Genomic DNA, 16,825 nt, shown 5'->3' on the forward strand with positions numbered 1-16,825 from the left:
CTAGTGAGGAACTTGTCCTACCCAGTGAATTAAGACCATACAGTGCACTCTTCTGCAGCTGATGTGTACACTATTCTACTTCCCATTACTCTGCCTGTAACCACCTCCCAATTCCTGTTGTTTATTAGTCAACAAAATAGAAAACTACTTATTGCATTATTCAACAGAACTTTGTCAACGTGTTCATTGGCCAGTTTCTGCAGAATGTTGGGGAATCAAAACATGTTAGTCAGTGTGTGAAAATTCCCATTCCGGAAAGCTACACTGCTGTCAGTTTTATATCCTCACTGAACAAACAGTGAATAGCTTTGAAAGAGGTGAAATTGAATTACAACAGCTATGGGCAGTGGGTGGGGGAGGGGTTGGATGAAGCACTTGCTGCATAAGCTTCAACACTTGAGTTCATATCCCTGGACCCATGTGCAAGCCAGAAGCCATGGTGGACTTCTATAATCCTACCACAATGACTGTAAATGTGAGACAGAGACAGGAGAATTGCTCTGAAGCCTGTGTGCCAGCACATCACTGAACAATAACCAGAGATCATACCTCAAATAAGGTGGAAGGCAAGGACCAACCCTGGAAAGTTGTCTGCTGACCATCATACGTACATGTATGCTGTGTCACACAAAACACCTGTGTATACACATAAACACACACACACACACACACACACACACACACACACACACACACACTCCAAAAAAGAAAAACAATATGTACATATGGAAAAGGCAAGAATTGTAACAGCTGGACCATCTACGGTGTCAAAACATGTTGTTCTCCCAAGCTGTGTTACTCTTATGCCACTGAATCCAAATACCTAAGAGAAACAAATTATAGTTAATTTTTTTTGTTTTGTTTTTCAGGTAGGGTCTCACCCAAACCCAGGCTGACCTGGAATTCACTATAAAGTCAGGGTGGCCTCGAACTCACAGCAATCCTCCTACCTCTGCCTCCCAAGTGCTAGGATTAAAGATGTGTACTACCACGCCCAGCAGTTAATTTTACCCTAGAAATTTCCAATATCCTTTAGGTTAAAATCAATTTTTAACCAGAGGCATGAAAACAGAACAGGAAATACTCTGGATTAAGATGGGTTATAAGAAGAAAAAGGCTCGAGTGTAGAAGCCACATTCACATTGACAAAAATTTGTGGCCTAGCACAAGAAGCAGAATCTATGTGACCCCTATTTGAAGGTGTCAAAAGATAAAGTAGATGATGTCAGTAATAATAACCTTCCTATTCAACATAGGATTTAAGGTGGGCAAAAAAATCTGAAATTTAGTTGGACAATGAGCAGTGCTGAGCTGCTTAAAAACAAAAGCAAATGCAAACATCTATTTGCTGAGCCTACAGAGATAGCTTACAGCTAGTAAAGTACCATGTGGCATGTGCCTATAACCCCTGAGTTGGAAAGGTATATTCCTGGGGTTCATCTGTTAGCCAGTCTAGCCAGTCTAGTCTACCTGGAAATCTCCAGGCCAATATAAGACTGTCTCAACCCTAAGAAAATGATCTGACTGTGTGGAAGGGCTATATGTGCCATTCAAGCTACTGTTGGTGGTGTTTCTGAATCTGGAAACAAGGTAGGATTATATGGTTTTTGCTTGTGCTTCCCCAAGTAATAAATTCTAGACAAGTTTTCCCCATCAAGAGTAGTCATCTGTAAAAAAGAGCTAGTAGGCTACCCCAGGGGTTTTTAACACCTGTGTGATTTGCAACAAAGGGGTGAGCTAGGCTTTCCCATAGCTCTTCTACCTTCTGAAATCAAAGTAATGTCTTTTGTTATCATCAAACCCTTCATCTCAAGAGCCCTATTTGTGTTATGGTACTTCAACATGGAGAGGTGGCTGATAAACCACAATAAAGCCTGACAAATAAAGTTCCTTGGGATTGTGTAGGCAGGTTTGTAATACTAAATAATTGCCACAGTCTAGGGAAATGAAGCAAACTCTTGACTTGATTCTTTGTTACTAGAGTCAATGTTGGCCTCACTTCAGAATTCTACATGCTCTTTTATATCAGCTAACCTATAAAATAGAATCTTTGAATTGGGACCAGACTGACAGTCTAAATTAAAAGCTGTCCAGAAAGCTGGGATACACTTTCTACCTTTGTGGCATCCCAAACCTGGTGACAAATTTGTGATGGAAGTCTCTCATGAATGATTTTCCAATTGAAGATTCTGGCAGCAAGAAGCAGCCTTAGCCCAAACACATCCTTTAGGACTTTAGACACATCAGTATCACCTCCTTGGCATAAGTGCCAGATACTATCACTTTGAGTTCTTCTTATTGTTTGTGACTGTGCTCTACTCACAACTGAATATTGAGCTGCAGAGATGGTTTAGAAGTTAAGGTGCTTGCCTACAAAGCGAAAGGACCCAGGTTCAATTCCCCAGTACCCACATAAAGCCAGATGCACAGGGAAGCACATGTATCTGGAGTTCGTTTGCAGTGGATAGAGGTCCTGGCATGCCCATATTCATACATTCATTCATTCATTCATTCATTCATTCATTTTCTCTCTCTCTCCTTGCAAATAAATAAAATAATTATAAAAACTAAATATTAAGCTGGGCGTGGTGGTACACACCTTTAATCCCAGCACTCTGGAGGCAGAGGCAGGAGGATCACCATGAGTTCAAGGCCACCCTGAGGCTACATAGTGAATTCCAGCTCAGCCTGAACTAGAGTGAGCTACCTCAAAAAATAAAAGCTTAAATATTATTATCAGGTTGACCTTGTAACTCTATACTTTGACAGCCTTATTTATGAAGGAGAGTCCAATACACCTGGTTGGACTGGCCTCAAAAGCACCTCAGCTTCAAATAAAAATATGGCAGAATTTCTCTTAGAGGTAATTTTATTTCCTATCCTTCTACCCAAAGGAAATCTACTGACTCAAGATTCTACTATATGCCAGGGTTAGGCTCACTGTTGATTGGTAGAGATGAGCCCGATAGTGACAGACTGCAATAGGTGTACATTTTCAGCTTCATGCATGCTTAACTGAAAGCTAACAAGATCACTCAGCTTGATGGGCAGAACTCAAAGATACTCTCATAGATATAAACAATGCTTCCCTGATAAATCTTTTAATATTTTACTGACTAATGAGCTATGATGAAAAGCTGAGCTATTTTGACTGACACTTGGGAAATGGGAGAGTGGAATATTAAAGTCACCCCCACCACATTGGGTCCACAAACTCTGGAAACAAACCATAGCTCCTGATTAAACATGTATGTCACTTGAAGATGTCCACAATATAAACTCATATTATGAAAAGGCCAAATATATTTGAACTTCTGATATAGAATGCACAGGACAGTCTGCCCAGATAGTGCATAGACAAGGCACTAAGGAAATGCCATTGTGTGTATGTGTGTGCAAACGTGCATATGTGCACAGAGAAAGAGTGTGAGAGAGATTGATAACATCATTCTTTTGACTCTTTCTCTTCTGTTTGTGGTGCTCTACCACTATTCCCCTATTGCTAGCCTCACCATTTTTGCCTTTCAATCAAATTAGTATAAAATTCATAGACTTAGAGAATATTTATGATAACAGTATATATTTTTCTTTAGGTAAAAAGGTATCTATAATTGGACTAAGAATACAGGTATAAAATGGACCTTCCAACTCTTCCTGCCACCTGTTCTCAGAAACTGACTAAGACCTCTGACTGCCTCCCATACTTTCTCCAGGTCTACATATCTTAGTAAGCCAATTAGGTCATAAAATATGACTGACCATGGAGAAGGATCATTGCCTGTTGATCATTTCATAGATCATGACCAGAATGTAGAGAAGCATATATATCATCTGTATTTTGATTTGTATTTTCATCAATCAGTAAATCAATGCAAATACTTTTATTATAATTGTTGTTCCGGTCATAGCCACTATAGTTTCTAATCACAACATGACAGTTATTATGGTTTGATTCAGGTGACTCCCATAAACTTATGTGTTCTGAATATTTGATCCCCAGCTGATGGCAAGTTGGGAATTGGAACCTTACTGGAGGTGTGTTGTTGGTGAAAGGCTTATATGTGTTATAGCCAGCTTCTCCTTGCCAGTATTTTACATACTCTCTTGCTGCTGTTGTCCACCTGATGTTGATCAGGCAGTGATATCCACCCTCTGCTTATTCCATGGTTTCCCCTGCCATCATGGAGTGTCTCCTTGAGTTTGTGAGCCAAAATAAAGCCTTTCCTCCACAAGCTGCTTTGGGTTGGGTTGTTTATGGCAGCAATGCTAAGCTAACTGCAACAATAGCCATTCCTTTTAAGCCTGTTGAAAACTCTACCAGATGCCTTGGGGGAGGTTCAAGTTCCTGTTTCAGAATGGCATCAGTCAGCACCTCTATTCTCATAACCATCACTGCCCCACCATGGAGTGGACAAAGAACATCCTATTCATGATGTAACAAACAGAAAAAAATTAAACTGATTGCCCACCAAGAAAACAAAGGGACACAACAGTTTGGAATAAAACTGGAATCCCTAAAGTTTATTGGCCATCAAGTATATTACTTTTAGGCACTGCCAACCTTTACTGTCTAACTGATATAGTTCCCATTCGTGTCCTCAACAATTGTAAACAACACTTTCCTTCCACAGCTGTCATGTACACCTGCAATACTACAGGTCTTATGTGCAAACCAAGGAGTTACCTTTTTTAAAACATGGTGGTTTGTCTCTGACCACTTAGGAACTTCAGCCATGGTGAGTTTTTCCCTTGGTTGAGCCTGGATTGGCCTGACCCAGGCCTAGAAGGATTCAGCAAAGGTGAAGACCCCTTAGCCCTTCTTCTCCACATGAGTTCTTTATCCCCTCCAACTCCCCACATGGCAGGACCTCCTCAAACTTTCTTTTCTCTTTTTTCTTTCCATAGTTTTCCCAGGCCCTCCATGTGAGAGCTCTAGCCACGTGGGTGCCTTTCCTTGGCTCTGTATTTCCCTCAGTAAATACAATAATTTTTCAAAAAACATGGTGAAATTATTGAAAATTCCTTATCCCTCTTCCACCTGAACCTTAGGAGGAAACATCTTAGTGCCAATGGAAAAATCTCAGGCTTCTTCTGTTTCATTATATATATTTTTTTTATCTTGAGTTGTTAAGCTGGTATTCTGTATTTCTCTCAATTTAATGTTGAAGAATATCAATAAAATATGTTCTCAAACAACATTAAAGTTTTACACTCTGTTTTAAATAGCAACTATTCCAAAGCCAGTAAGTGTGATAGCATCTGATATGGCACTGTAAGTACCTCCACAGTTATTGTGGTAGTTTCAATTAAATGTCACCCATAGGCTTGTGTAATTTAAATACTTTATCCCTAGCTAGTAGAAATCTAGGAAAGTCATGGACCTTTTAAAGGTAGAGCCATGGTGGAGGAGTTATGTCACTGGGGGCAGGCTTTTGGGCAATATAACCCAGCTCTAGGCTGACCACTTCCTTCCTGCTGCTGTGGAGAAGTGACACCCTCCTAACTGCTTGCTCTTGTCAGCCTTCCCCTACTATGATGAAACTTCTCCTTGAAGCTATAAGCTGAAATAAATCCTTTCCTTCCATTAGCTGCTTCTAATCAGATATCTTGTCTAGTATCAAGAAGGTAACTGATAGTTTCGCAAATTTATTTACTTTATGTAAAATAATACTGTTTGAAAATAAACACAAAAGTATACATTAATATTAGATCTACCAGCCTGTTTTTTCTAATTTTGTTAAAATTATAAAGTGACATGTTATCTATATAAAAACTCAATAACCATCAAAATGTACTACTCCAAAGATTATACCATTCATTAGTTCCTAATTGCCAATAGAAGTGTACAATGAATACTATGCAATACTAATATAAAAATTTCATAAAATAAGGTAGTTTACATTTTTTACTTTATTTTGGGTCTATTGATAATGTATCAGCACATGTAAATATCCCAATTTTAACAGATAGAGTGTCACAAACTATTCTGTTATGTTGATATATAAAATTTCTAATCTACCTCCTTATTGATGGTAAAGAAGATAGTTTCTACCTTGTTGACTACTAAATACATACAGGATTCAGTTAATATTCTTACATTTATATAGTATCCATATAAGAGTGTTTCTCTTGAACAGATACCCCCATGAGATACAGAGTCTGCATTAACTCCATTAGGTTAATGTGGCCGAATGCATTAGTGTTCAATGATTCCAGCTTAAAACTCTACTTTTACCTTTGTTGCCAAAGATTTGAGTTTTCCTAGTAGTGACTGCTTATTGGAATATACAACATCCTCTTCATTATCTTCTCCTTCCATGATGGCACAGCTGTCTGCAGCTGGGAGTTCACATTCTTTTGAGTTAGTTGTCATTACTAATTTGGAATATTTGTACTCCAATCTAAACAGTTGTAAATAAATAAGTAAATAATAAGGTGGACAATTATAGCAACAAAAAATCCATACATATTGTAAATGGTCATACACCAGCTCAAAATTTGTCTTTTAGTATAGTTTATCCACCAAAAAACTTCTCTCACCTATGGCCATAGTTTTAAGTGTTCTTAGTTATCAATCATCTACATAAAAATAATTGCTAGGATGTCAGAGAATAGGCTCAATACAGTTAATTGTGCCACTTAATTTTCATTGACTGAATTGTTCAATTATAAAGAACATGTGCAAAAGAAAAAAGCCTTGAGGTCAGAATGTATTTCCTTAATTCATTAATATGTAGAAGTAAAGTCACTCTCACGTTTTCTAAATTATAGATCACAAGGATGAAGAGATCAAATAGGTGATTTCTTTTTTATCATCTTTCTATATAACTTATGCCTTTATACTTAACTTACTACTTCAGATATTACAATTTTTTTCTAAAAAATTAAAATACAGATCCTCCATAGCCCCACTGAATTGCAAATCATAATAAAAGATTCAAGTCATGTACTAGATCAACATATATTCAGAGGATAGATTCAATATTCAGTGTGGATTCTTGGAGAGCTGAAATAAATGATTGTGATAGTTGCCTTCACACTTAGCCTGTTTCTTTGCAAATATCTTCCTATAAGAAATTGAAGGAAAATGATGAGGTAAGATGACATCATGAAGTCATAAAAAGAAAAATAAACCCACATAAAAATTCTGCCTTCTAAGCCAGGCGTAGTGGCACACACCTTTAATCCCAGCATTTGAGGGGCAGAGGTAGGAGGATCACCATGAGTTCAAGGCCACCCTGAGACTACATAGTAAACTTCAGATCAGCCCGGGCTAGAGTGGGACTCTATATCAAAAAACAAACAAACAAACAAAACATTTCTACCTTCTAGTCCTGGCTCTGCCTCTATCTATCTGGGTAATTTGGACACTTCTTATTTTTATAATGTGTGATTCAAATTCAGAAATCATTAATTTTCTATGAGCTTTCAATTACCAAAATAATATTTCTCCTACCTGTTTTCTCAACATTCACATTCACAAAACTCATTCACAAGAAGAAAGTCCTTTTGACTCTGAGAGAATGTGCTGGTAATTAAAATTTTCACAGCATATTCAGACCCTCCAGTTCTTATATGATTACTCCAGTGAGAGTACTTACTTTTGATTCTTTTTCCAGAAGTAGCAAGTTAGAGCCACCAACAAGACAGCTGTGAAAGCTCCCACTCCTGCTCCTACTTTAAGCCAAAAGTCAACAGTTTCACAGGTCGACAACTTTTTCTCAGGCAAAGTAATTCCTTTTATGCACCATTTAGGTTCATTCCATACATATAAGGTTTCCTTTTAAAATAAATAAGTAAAACCATGTGTGACATAAGAAATAAAACTGATTTAATTATAAAAACTAGGTTTGTTATTATGTCAATTTCTCATGGAGAAGAAGAGTTTTGCTAATCTGTTAATCATCCGTAAGCATAATTGATTGTTCCCATTTATTTAATAGAATCTCTATGTGGAGATGAAAGACATGTAGAAAAATGAGAAAACAAAAATATTAAAATGCAAAAATTAAATAAAGACATAGATTATTGTGTCAGAAAAACTCAGTTATAGGCTTAAAAGTTAAATTTAAAAAATCTCTCTATCTGGACATCTTTTGAGTTGTTTTCCTAAAATTTTTATGATTTCACACTTGTTAATAATGTTCTAATACAAACTTAAGTTATTGACATAGTTAATTGGAGTGGATTTTACTCATGCATCAGCAGACACATTTTTTTAAACAAGCCTCTTCCATGGAGAGAGAAAGAGAATAGGTGCTCTGCAGGCAAACTCTTGCCCTGAGATATGTAGATGCTCCACAGCTAGTGACTTTTAGGAACTCATTAGGATAGGTACACCACTATACCCTTCTTATGCATGTCAAAATAAGAAGAGCATTATTCAAAGTCAGCAGGCTCGCTTGTCCTCCCAAAACAGGTGATTCAATTTCTTTAAAGAAATCTTTCCCAAATATAAAGGTACAATTATCCAGAAAACAATAAAATTAAACAAACCAACTCTGAATAAGTAATTCTTAAATGAAGTAATCAAATAAAGCAGACCAAAAATGAAAGTCAGATTTCTGTGCATGCTTCATTTCAAAGCATATCATATACTATGACCAAAGTAATTTTCCTGATAACTAAACCCAAATGACATTGAATGGGAATTAATCTTTCTGTATGTTATGAAGCAAAATGTGGTGATTTACATCTATAATCCCTGCACTCTGAGGATGAGGCAGGTTGATCACCATGAGTTCAAGGCCAGCCTGGGCTACTGAGATAAAGATTCTGTCTCAATAAATCTACACCCCGAAAAATCACTGTTCTATATATTGTAGCTCTCATTAAATTTTCTAGCCACTTTATCAACATTATTTTTATTTTTTTTTTTTATTTGAGGGAGGGAGGAAGGAAGAAAGAGAGAGAATGGACACTCCAGGGCTTCCTACCACTGCAAACAAACTCCAGACATATGTGCCAATTTGCACATCTGGCTTTATATGAGTACTGGGGACTCAAACCCAAGCCACCAGTCTTTGTAGGCAAGAACCTTTAACCATTGAGTCATCTCTCTGGCCCCACTTTATCAACATTCTGACAATACCATGTTTAATTTTGTCTTATGCATGCAAATATGCCTTTGTAATGTACACAATAATCATTTACTTTGAGAAAATTCCATTCAAGTTTCAAAGTACTTTCTGCATGATTTTTAGAAAGGATATTGACCACTAGATGTTTTAGTGCATGACAATTGTTAACGTTTTCATTGAACTTCAAGTGAATAAATTACTTTTGAACTTGGTCCCATTTTTATAAGAATGATGAGGTAGAAAATTCAGAGGCAAGTGTAGGTTTACGCATTGCATTTCTAAGAACAAATCATGACAAAAATGGGGAAAAAAGTAAACTCTAGCCAGCAAATGTAGACTTTATTAGAAGTACATTCTACCAGGAAAAAAAAAAAAAAAAGACTTGGCAAGAGTTTATACAGTTTTATCAAATACAAAAAAAAAAAAAAATGGAAAGGGCAAACTCTAATGTCTGGTGGCTATCTTCTAAGCATCTTAAAACCTCAAAATTAAAAAGTCCTTGTAAACCCAGATAGCTTAACTTTCCAATAAACTCCTCAGATACTGTCAAAGGAAATAAACTGGCAGGGCTGGAGATATGATTCAGTGGTAAAAGCACTTGCCTGCAAAACCTAACAACCATAGTTTGATTATCCAGTACCCACAGAAAGCCAGATGCACAGACTGACACATACATCTGGAGTTCATCTGCAGCAGCTAGAGGCCCTGAGCACCTATTCTCTTTCTCTCTCTCTCCCTCTTCCTCTCTGCCTCTCTCTCTCTCTCTCTCACTCTCACTGTCTCTCTTTCTCTGTCTGACTGTCTCCTCTGCATCCCCACAAGGGAGTGGTGGCCCATGCCTCTAATTGCAGCACTCAGGAGGCCACAATAGGAGGATTGACGTGAGTTCAAGGGCAAGCCGAAGACTACATAGTGAATTCCAGAGTGACACCCTACTGAATCATTCTAGAAGTATCAGTAGAAAGCCTTGTCCTACCATCTTAATATATAGCATTCAGAAATAAGATGCCTGACACTGCAGCTTGAAGATTGATTCTTCCAGCAGGTAAGGAGTTTTTGGACAGAATTTAGATAAATTTGATAATAAATTTTTTAAATGTTTCTTACTGATAACACAGTATCACTTCAAATCTTAACAATAACATGACTTCAGATATATTACTTAAAGCATACTTAGAACCTGGTATGGATTTTTGAGATCCCAATTTGATATGAACACTTCAATCATAAGCTGTGGAGAAGATTTTGCTGCTGTCAGATATATGTGAAGTACATACATTGTGTAATCTTAAACCTCATCCACATCTGTATTATATCCATTTATAGAACAGAGGAAGTACAGGCTCAGTCAATAAAAGTAGAAAATTGTAAAATATGGGAAATAAAAGTGCAATAGTCCTTAAAAAATTTTAAATGCATAAAACTTTAAGACTCCTGTGACAGCGTCTGTGCAATCGTTATGGTTTTCTTCAATCATAAAGCTTTAGCATCCAAAGAAATCCACCCTGGTTCACTGACATAATGGGATAAATGTTACCATTTAGATGGGCCATCTTAATATATGAGTTTGGCCCTTACCTGCAGTCCTCTCTTGCAGGCACCTTCAATCTCATGGAAGTCATGCTCCGTGCACAGAGGGCAAGCTTCAGCACTCTCCCACAGGAAATAGAAAGCACATCCATCACAGGTACCTGCTGGACACTTGCTAGAATTTTTTTAAAAATGAAAAAAGTAGGTTTTTATTGCATTCATCTTATTCCAGTCAATATCTGGGCATACTTGGGTATCACTGTGTGGATGCTGGGGAAATATACACAGGAAAAAGAAAACAAGACCTAGAGGAAATGAAAGCACAATGAGATAGCTGTTTATACTGGCTAGCCATTCTGGATAGCTAGAATAAAATAGTCATTAGAAAGTGTTGTAAGGATTGGGAGACACTAGAAATTCTTATACAGAGTTGACTGGAATGTCAAATCACCCAGACATTTTGAAGGTGCCTGACAGTTCCTGAAACAAGTAAATATGTACTTTCCATATGATTAGACAAACCTAGCTCTAAGTATACACCCAAAAGGAATGAAAGTGTATGTCCACACAAAACCTGGAAATGATTGCTTACAATAGCATTATTCGTAATGACAAAAGGTGGAAATAATTCAAATGTGCAGGGAAATGCAATTTAAAACAACTATGAGAATCCATCTCACTCTAGTCATAATGGCAACCATCAAAAAATTATATGGTAGTACATGCTGCTGGGAGTGTGAGGAAAGAACCCTCATCCACTTCTAGTAGGAGTACAAGCTTGTGCAGTCACTATAGAAAGCAGCATGATGACTCCTGAAAAAGATGAAAATAGACCTACCATTACATCCAGCTATACCTCTTTTGGGCATATACTCTAAAGACTCTACTGTATACCACAGACACTTGCTCAGCCATTTTCATTGCCAATCGCCAGGAACTAGAAGCAGCACAGATGCCCAAAAACAAATGAATGGTTAATGAAGATGTGGTACACAATAGAATTTTACCCAGAGTAATGAAAAATTAAACCACCAAATTTTTAGGAAAATAGAGGGACTTGGGGGAAAAAAAAAGCATGCCAAGTAAGGTCACATGGGCCCAGAAAGACAAATGTCACATGCAGTCTCTAGTTCCTAACTAGGATCAACTGAAGATGAGTGCAGACAGTAGTAAGTACCAGTAACATGGGCATAAAACCAGAATGAGACCAGCAGAGAGAAGAAATAGAGAGGAGAGGAAGAATTACCTAAAAGGTTAAGGGAGGGACAAATATCAGGGGCAGGAGGAGTGAGAGAAGTTTGGAGGGGTGAGGGGGTGAAGGAGGGAATTATACAAAAGTTAAAGGAAAAGGAATCATATATGTGATGTATTATACCTACTGATTTGTATATGTTTAACCATCCTTGCATCTCTGTAATGCAGCCAACTTGATCATGGTAAATAATCTTTTTGATATGTTATTGTTTTTCCAGTATTGGTATTGAGAATTTTTATATCCATATTCATTAGGGAAACTGGCATAAAAATTTGATATTTTTGTTGGGTCTTTATCTGGCTTTGGTATCAGGATAATAACAGCTCCACAAAATAATTTTGATAGTGTTCATTTCCTTCTACTTTATGAAGTACATTCAAAGAGTGCTAGTGCTAATTCTTTGAAAATCTGGTAGAATTTAGTTCTAGACTTTATTTAGTTGGGAGACATTTTATTACTGCTTTAGTTGTATTGTTGATTTATTATAGACTCATTTAAGTAATCTATACTTGGTAATTCTTGGTAAACTTTAGTAGAACATATGTCTCTTAAAAACTTAGCCATTTCTTCTAAATTTTCTAATAAGGGATTTCAAAGTATTCCCTAATGATTCTCTGAAATTTATTGTTATCTATGGTAATGTCTGCCTTTTCATCTCAATTTGTTTATTTATTCATAGTCACAAGCAGAGAGAGAGGGAATGAGTGAGAATGGGCATAATAGGGCACCTTGCTATTGGAAACAAAATCCAGACACATGCACCACTTTGTGTAACCAGCTTTACATGAGTACTGGGAAATTGAACTCAGGCCATCAGGCTTTATACACAAGCACTTTTAACCACTGAATCACCTCTCCAGCCTTCATCTTAAATGTTATTAATCTGTTTTTTTTTTCTCTTTCTTTTGGTTAGTTTGGTTATGAGTTTGTTAATCTTGTTTATCTTTTCAAAGAATTAGATCTTTGTTTCACTGATTCTTTGTAGTATCACTTGTTTGTTTTCATTGCTTTCATTTCTGCCCTCACTTTATTTTCCTTTTGTTTATTAATTTGGGCTTTGGCTTGTTCTTGATTTTATAAGATCCAGAGGCATACCACTAGGTTATTTGAGATATCTGATTTACTATTACATGCATGTGTAATTATAAACTTCCCTTTTAGAAGTACTTTCATTGTATCCCTCAGGTTCTGATATATTTTCATTTTCATTAAATTCTAGATATTATTTAATTTCCCTGATAATTTATTTAATGGCCAACTCATTCAATAGTGTTTCACGAGCTCATATGTTCTCTATAGATTTCTAGGTTTAGTCCATTAGGATCAAACAAAAAGCAAGAAGTTATTTAAATTTTCTATTTGCTAAGATTTTATCTGTGTCCTAAAATAGAGCCATTTTTTTTCTTTCTTTCTTTCTTTTTTTTTTTTTTGAGGTAGGGTTTCACTCTATCTCAGGCTAACCTGGAATTCACTATGTAGTCTCAGGGTGGCCTCAAACTCATGCCAATCCTCCCATCTCTGCCTCCTAAGTGAAGATTAAAGGTATGCACCACCACGCCCAACAATAGAGCCCATTTTAAAGAAAGTTCTATGAAAAGAGGAGAAGAATTTGTATTTTGCACTATTTTTCTGGAATGTTGTCTGCTAAGTCCACTTGATCAATAATGTTAGTTAAATAATTTGCTTGTTGATTTTTTGTCTGAATAATCTATTGTTGAAAATATAGTATTAAAGTCACCTAGTATTGCTTGTCTTTATAATGATCTCCACTATAACAGTAACCCAGTATTTTTTTTAAGCAGAGCCAAGAATAGCAAATGGTGACTCTTTGGAAAAAATATTTTAATACTTATCTGCCTGAACTTATCTGCTTATAAAAATGGACTAAGTATATTCAGAGTAAGAAATAAAGGGGTTCATAAAAAGAAGTAAACACAATAGGTCTGATAGGTGGCTCTGTGGTGCAATGGATAGTGCATTGGACATCTAGCAATGAAGGCCATACAACCAAATATTATCCCTGTTCCCCCACCTAGATTTGTATAAGCAATTAAACTTGCTAAATAGCCAATTCGAAATGTTTGTCAAGAACACAGTATTTATATAACAATGATTTTAGCTTCAAAAGTATATTTTCTTATCTTTTAGAAAAATTTAGCAATATATTCCCCAGTTCAAATCTCTTTTTACTTTATCTTTCCAAGAGAAGTTGTAGGAATAGAGAAAAAAATGGCCAAATGACCAAAGGAAAAGAATAATTCTGCTAATACTACAGGAAAATAAACTGAAGAAAATGAATAAAAGTTACAAAAATTTCATAAGACACATTGTGATTCTAAGTGGACTTTGAAATTATTATGATTTCCCACAAATGATTCAACATCTCCCTTCTTCTGCCTCATTTATGCAATTTGTCAAAACTAAAAATCTGTTATATTGTCTTCATTGGTTGGTTATAAAATGAGAGAATAATTTGGGGATGTTTAAAGCACTGAAAAATATAAAAGACTATTAACAATGCACGTCACTTTCTAGAGAAATGGTAGAAGTACAAAAATGGCAGTGCAAAAACACTCAAGACTGCAGTAAATTATAAAGCTGTCACTAACTGTCAAAACACCATGGTGATTCAGTACCTATCTTTGGTAGAATTCACTTTTTAAAAGATACTCTGAGGTTAAATGGAGTTTAGAACCAATTCCTAATTCTTTTAACCTGATGAATCTTTCATAATGTGAGGCATCCAATTTTGACTATTTGTTACAAATTGGAGTTTCAAAGATTGAATCAAGCCTTTCCTGTGAAGCAGGGATGTAAAAGTAAGCATAATTTCAATAATCTTCATTTGTAGAGTAAAAATAGAAAATAAGTGCATGTGAGCAAACACTATCTGTTACCAAGAGAAGAATTTTAGAAACAGGTAGCAAACAGAAAAATAGATAAATGCTTTGTTGCCAAATATCTGAATTCTTTTCCCTCTGATTACCTGTGACACTGTTTCTACCCACCTCCTCCCAATTTTTTAGAGCTCTAAGGTAGACATGCCACAAACTACTGTTTTACCCCCTGGGTTACTTGACCACCAGTAAAACCTACACAAATCGTGTGATCATGGACAATCAGGGCACTGTGGGGGTCTGAATTAGATGCACCCCATGAACTTATGTACTCTGAATTCTTGGTCCCCAGCAGATGGCAATTTTGGAAATGAGCCTTGCTAGTATGTTGAAGGGTGGGCTCTGGGATGCGATAGCCAGCTCCCTTTGCCAGAGTTTGGCCTACTCTCTTGCTGCTGTCTTCCACCTGCTGAGGCATAAGTGGTGTGGAACCTCTGCTCATAGCATGCTTTCCCCTACCATCACGAAGCTTCCCCTTGAAACTTCAAGCCAAAATAAAACTTTCCTCCCATCAGCTACTTTTGGTAGGGTGTTTTTTCCCAACAAAGAACTGCAATAGGCACACAAGACTAGGGTCTATAGGATTGTCAGATGCACTGTGAATTCTAAGTAGACAAAGGACAAATTCAAAAGACAATTAGGTGGACCTTTATTCATTATTTTTTGTTATTAGTGGTGGTGGTGGCTGTGGTATTTTTGTCTTTATTTTCTTTACTATTGTTTTGATAAAATAATAGACTTCCCAGTTTACTTCCTTGGTTTCTGATGCCACTTGCATCAGTTACTTTCTTGTCACTGAGACAAAATACCCAACCAGAAGCAGGTTAAGTAAGGAAAGGGTTTATTTTCAGTTTCCAATTTCCAGGGGAAGTCCAGCAAAGTGAGGAGTGCATGGCAGGAGCTGGAAAGTCATGTCACATCAGTGGGGAGGAAGTAGAGAGAGGATGACAAACTTAGCTCACACCGCAAAACCCACTCCCAGCAACATATTTTCTCCTGCAAGGCTCCACCTCCTAAAGGTTCTACAATCTTCCCAAACAGCTCCACAAACTAAGGATTAAGTATTCAAATACATGAGTCTATGGTGGCTTATGTGTCCAAATAATTAAGTTTTATATTCAAACCACAACACTGCCTATGAACTGGGATGATATTAGCAATGTGCAAGCATTCAAATGAATTTGTATATAGAAATTAGGCCTTGCATTCTAAAATGGGATACACTTCTTGGAGAATAATGACTCCAAACAATTGAAGATTAGCATCATTTCTTTTGTTAATATTTTTATTTACTTATTTAAGTAAGAGAGAGAGAGAGAGAGAGAGAGAGAGAACATGGGTGCACCAGGGTGTCTTGCCACTGCAAACTCCAGACACATACATCATGGGTAATGTGGAGTAAAACCTGGGCCTTCAGGCTTTGCAACAAGTACCTTTAAGTGCTAAGCCATCTCTCCAGCCCTAGTGTCATTGCTTAAGTAAAGCATGTTTCCTAAAGCATATCCTTGTCAATACCATGAATTCATGGAAAAGATTATTTCTGGTGACTTCATAGTCTATTACTAATCATTACATAGTTTATAAGTCAGTGTACTTTTGTTGCTCAAAAATTTCATACTGAATACAAATGTAATAAATGAATTTACCCTGTTAGTATCTTACTAATACTTTTGGAATTAGTCTCAGGCAGGTGGAGGAAAAGGACATGCTTCTATAACATCTATCAGGTGGGGCTAGGGTACTAATGTTGTTACAGAGTTCATTCAGCAGTAGGGTTTGTGAGCTTTGGGTTTCCTCCACATCAGAATATTCAGACTGTCATCATCCAACATAGATGATACTACTCCTGACCCACTGCTGGTAACGCCCTCTTGGCATCTCAAGAAACAGCCTATTTCTACGGATCACCAGTCTCCACTTCAAGCCTAATGCTATAGTATTAGTGTTTATAATCCCAGTGCACCTAGGGCAAGAAGGGAGGTAGAGATAAGAGGATCCCCCAGAAATTCATGGTCCAGCTAACCTGGCAAATGCAGCAGTGAACAACTAGAGACCCTGTCTTA

General features: G+C 36.9%; 1 protein-coding gene across 2 annotated transcripts in view; it reads right to left on the reverse strand.

Annotated features, from left to right (window-relative positions):
* The window catches only part of Elapor2 (endosome-lysosome associated apoptosis and autophagy regulator family member 2), a 202,778-nt gene that overhangs the window by 9,076 nt on the left and 176,877 nt on the right, over nt 1-16,825 (reverse strand). For both annotated transcript variants that reach the window (XM_045160979.1, XR_006639358.1), the window contains exons 19-21: nt 10,659-10,785; nt 7,602-7,780; nt 6,236-6,401 (exon numbers count right to left, since the gene is read on the reverse strand). In XM_045160979.1, the coding sequence (XP_045016914.1) occupies nt 6,236-6,401; nt 7,602-7,780; nt 10,659-10,785 (472 nt within the window). The remainder of the gene's footprint in view (nt 1-6,235; nt 6,402-7,601; nt 7,781-10,658; nt 10,786-16,825) is intronic.

Source organism: Jaculus jaculus, chromosome 10 (genome assembly GCF_020740685.1).
Source record: "Jaculus jaculus isolate mJacJac1 chromosome 10, mJacJac1.mat.Y.cur, whole genome shotgun sequence".
NCBI lineage: Eukaryota > Metazoa > Chordata > Mammalia > Rodentia > Dipodidae > Jaculus > Jaculus jaculus.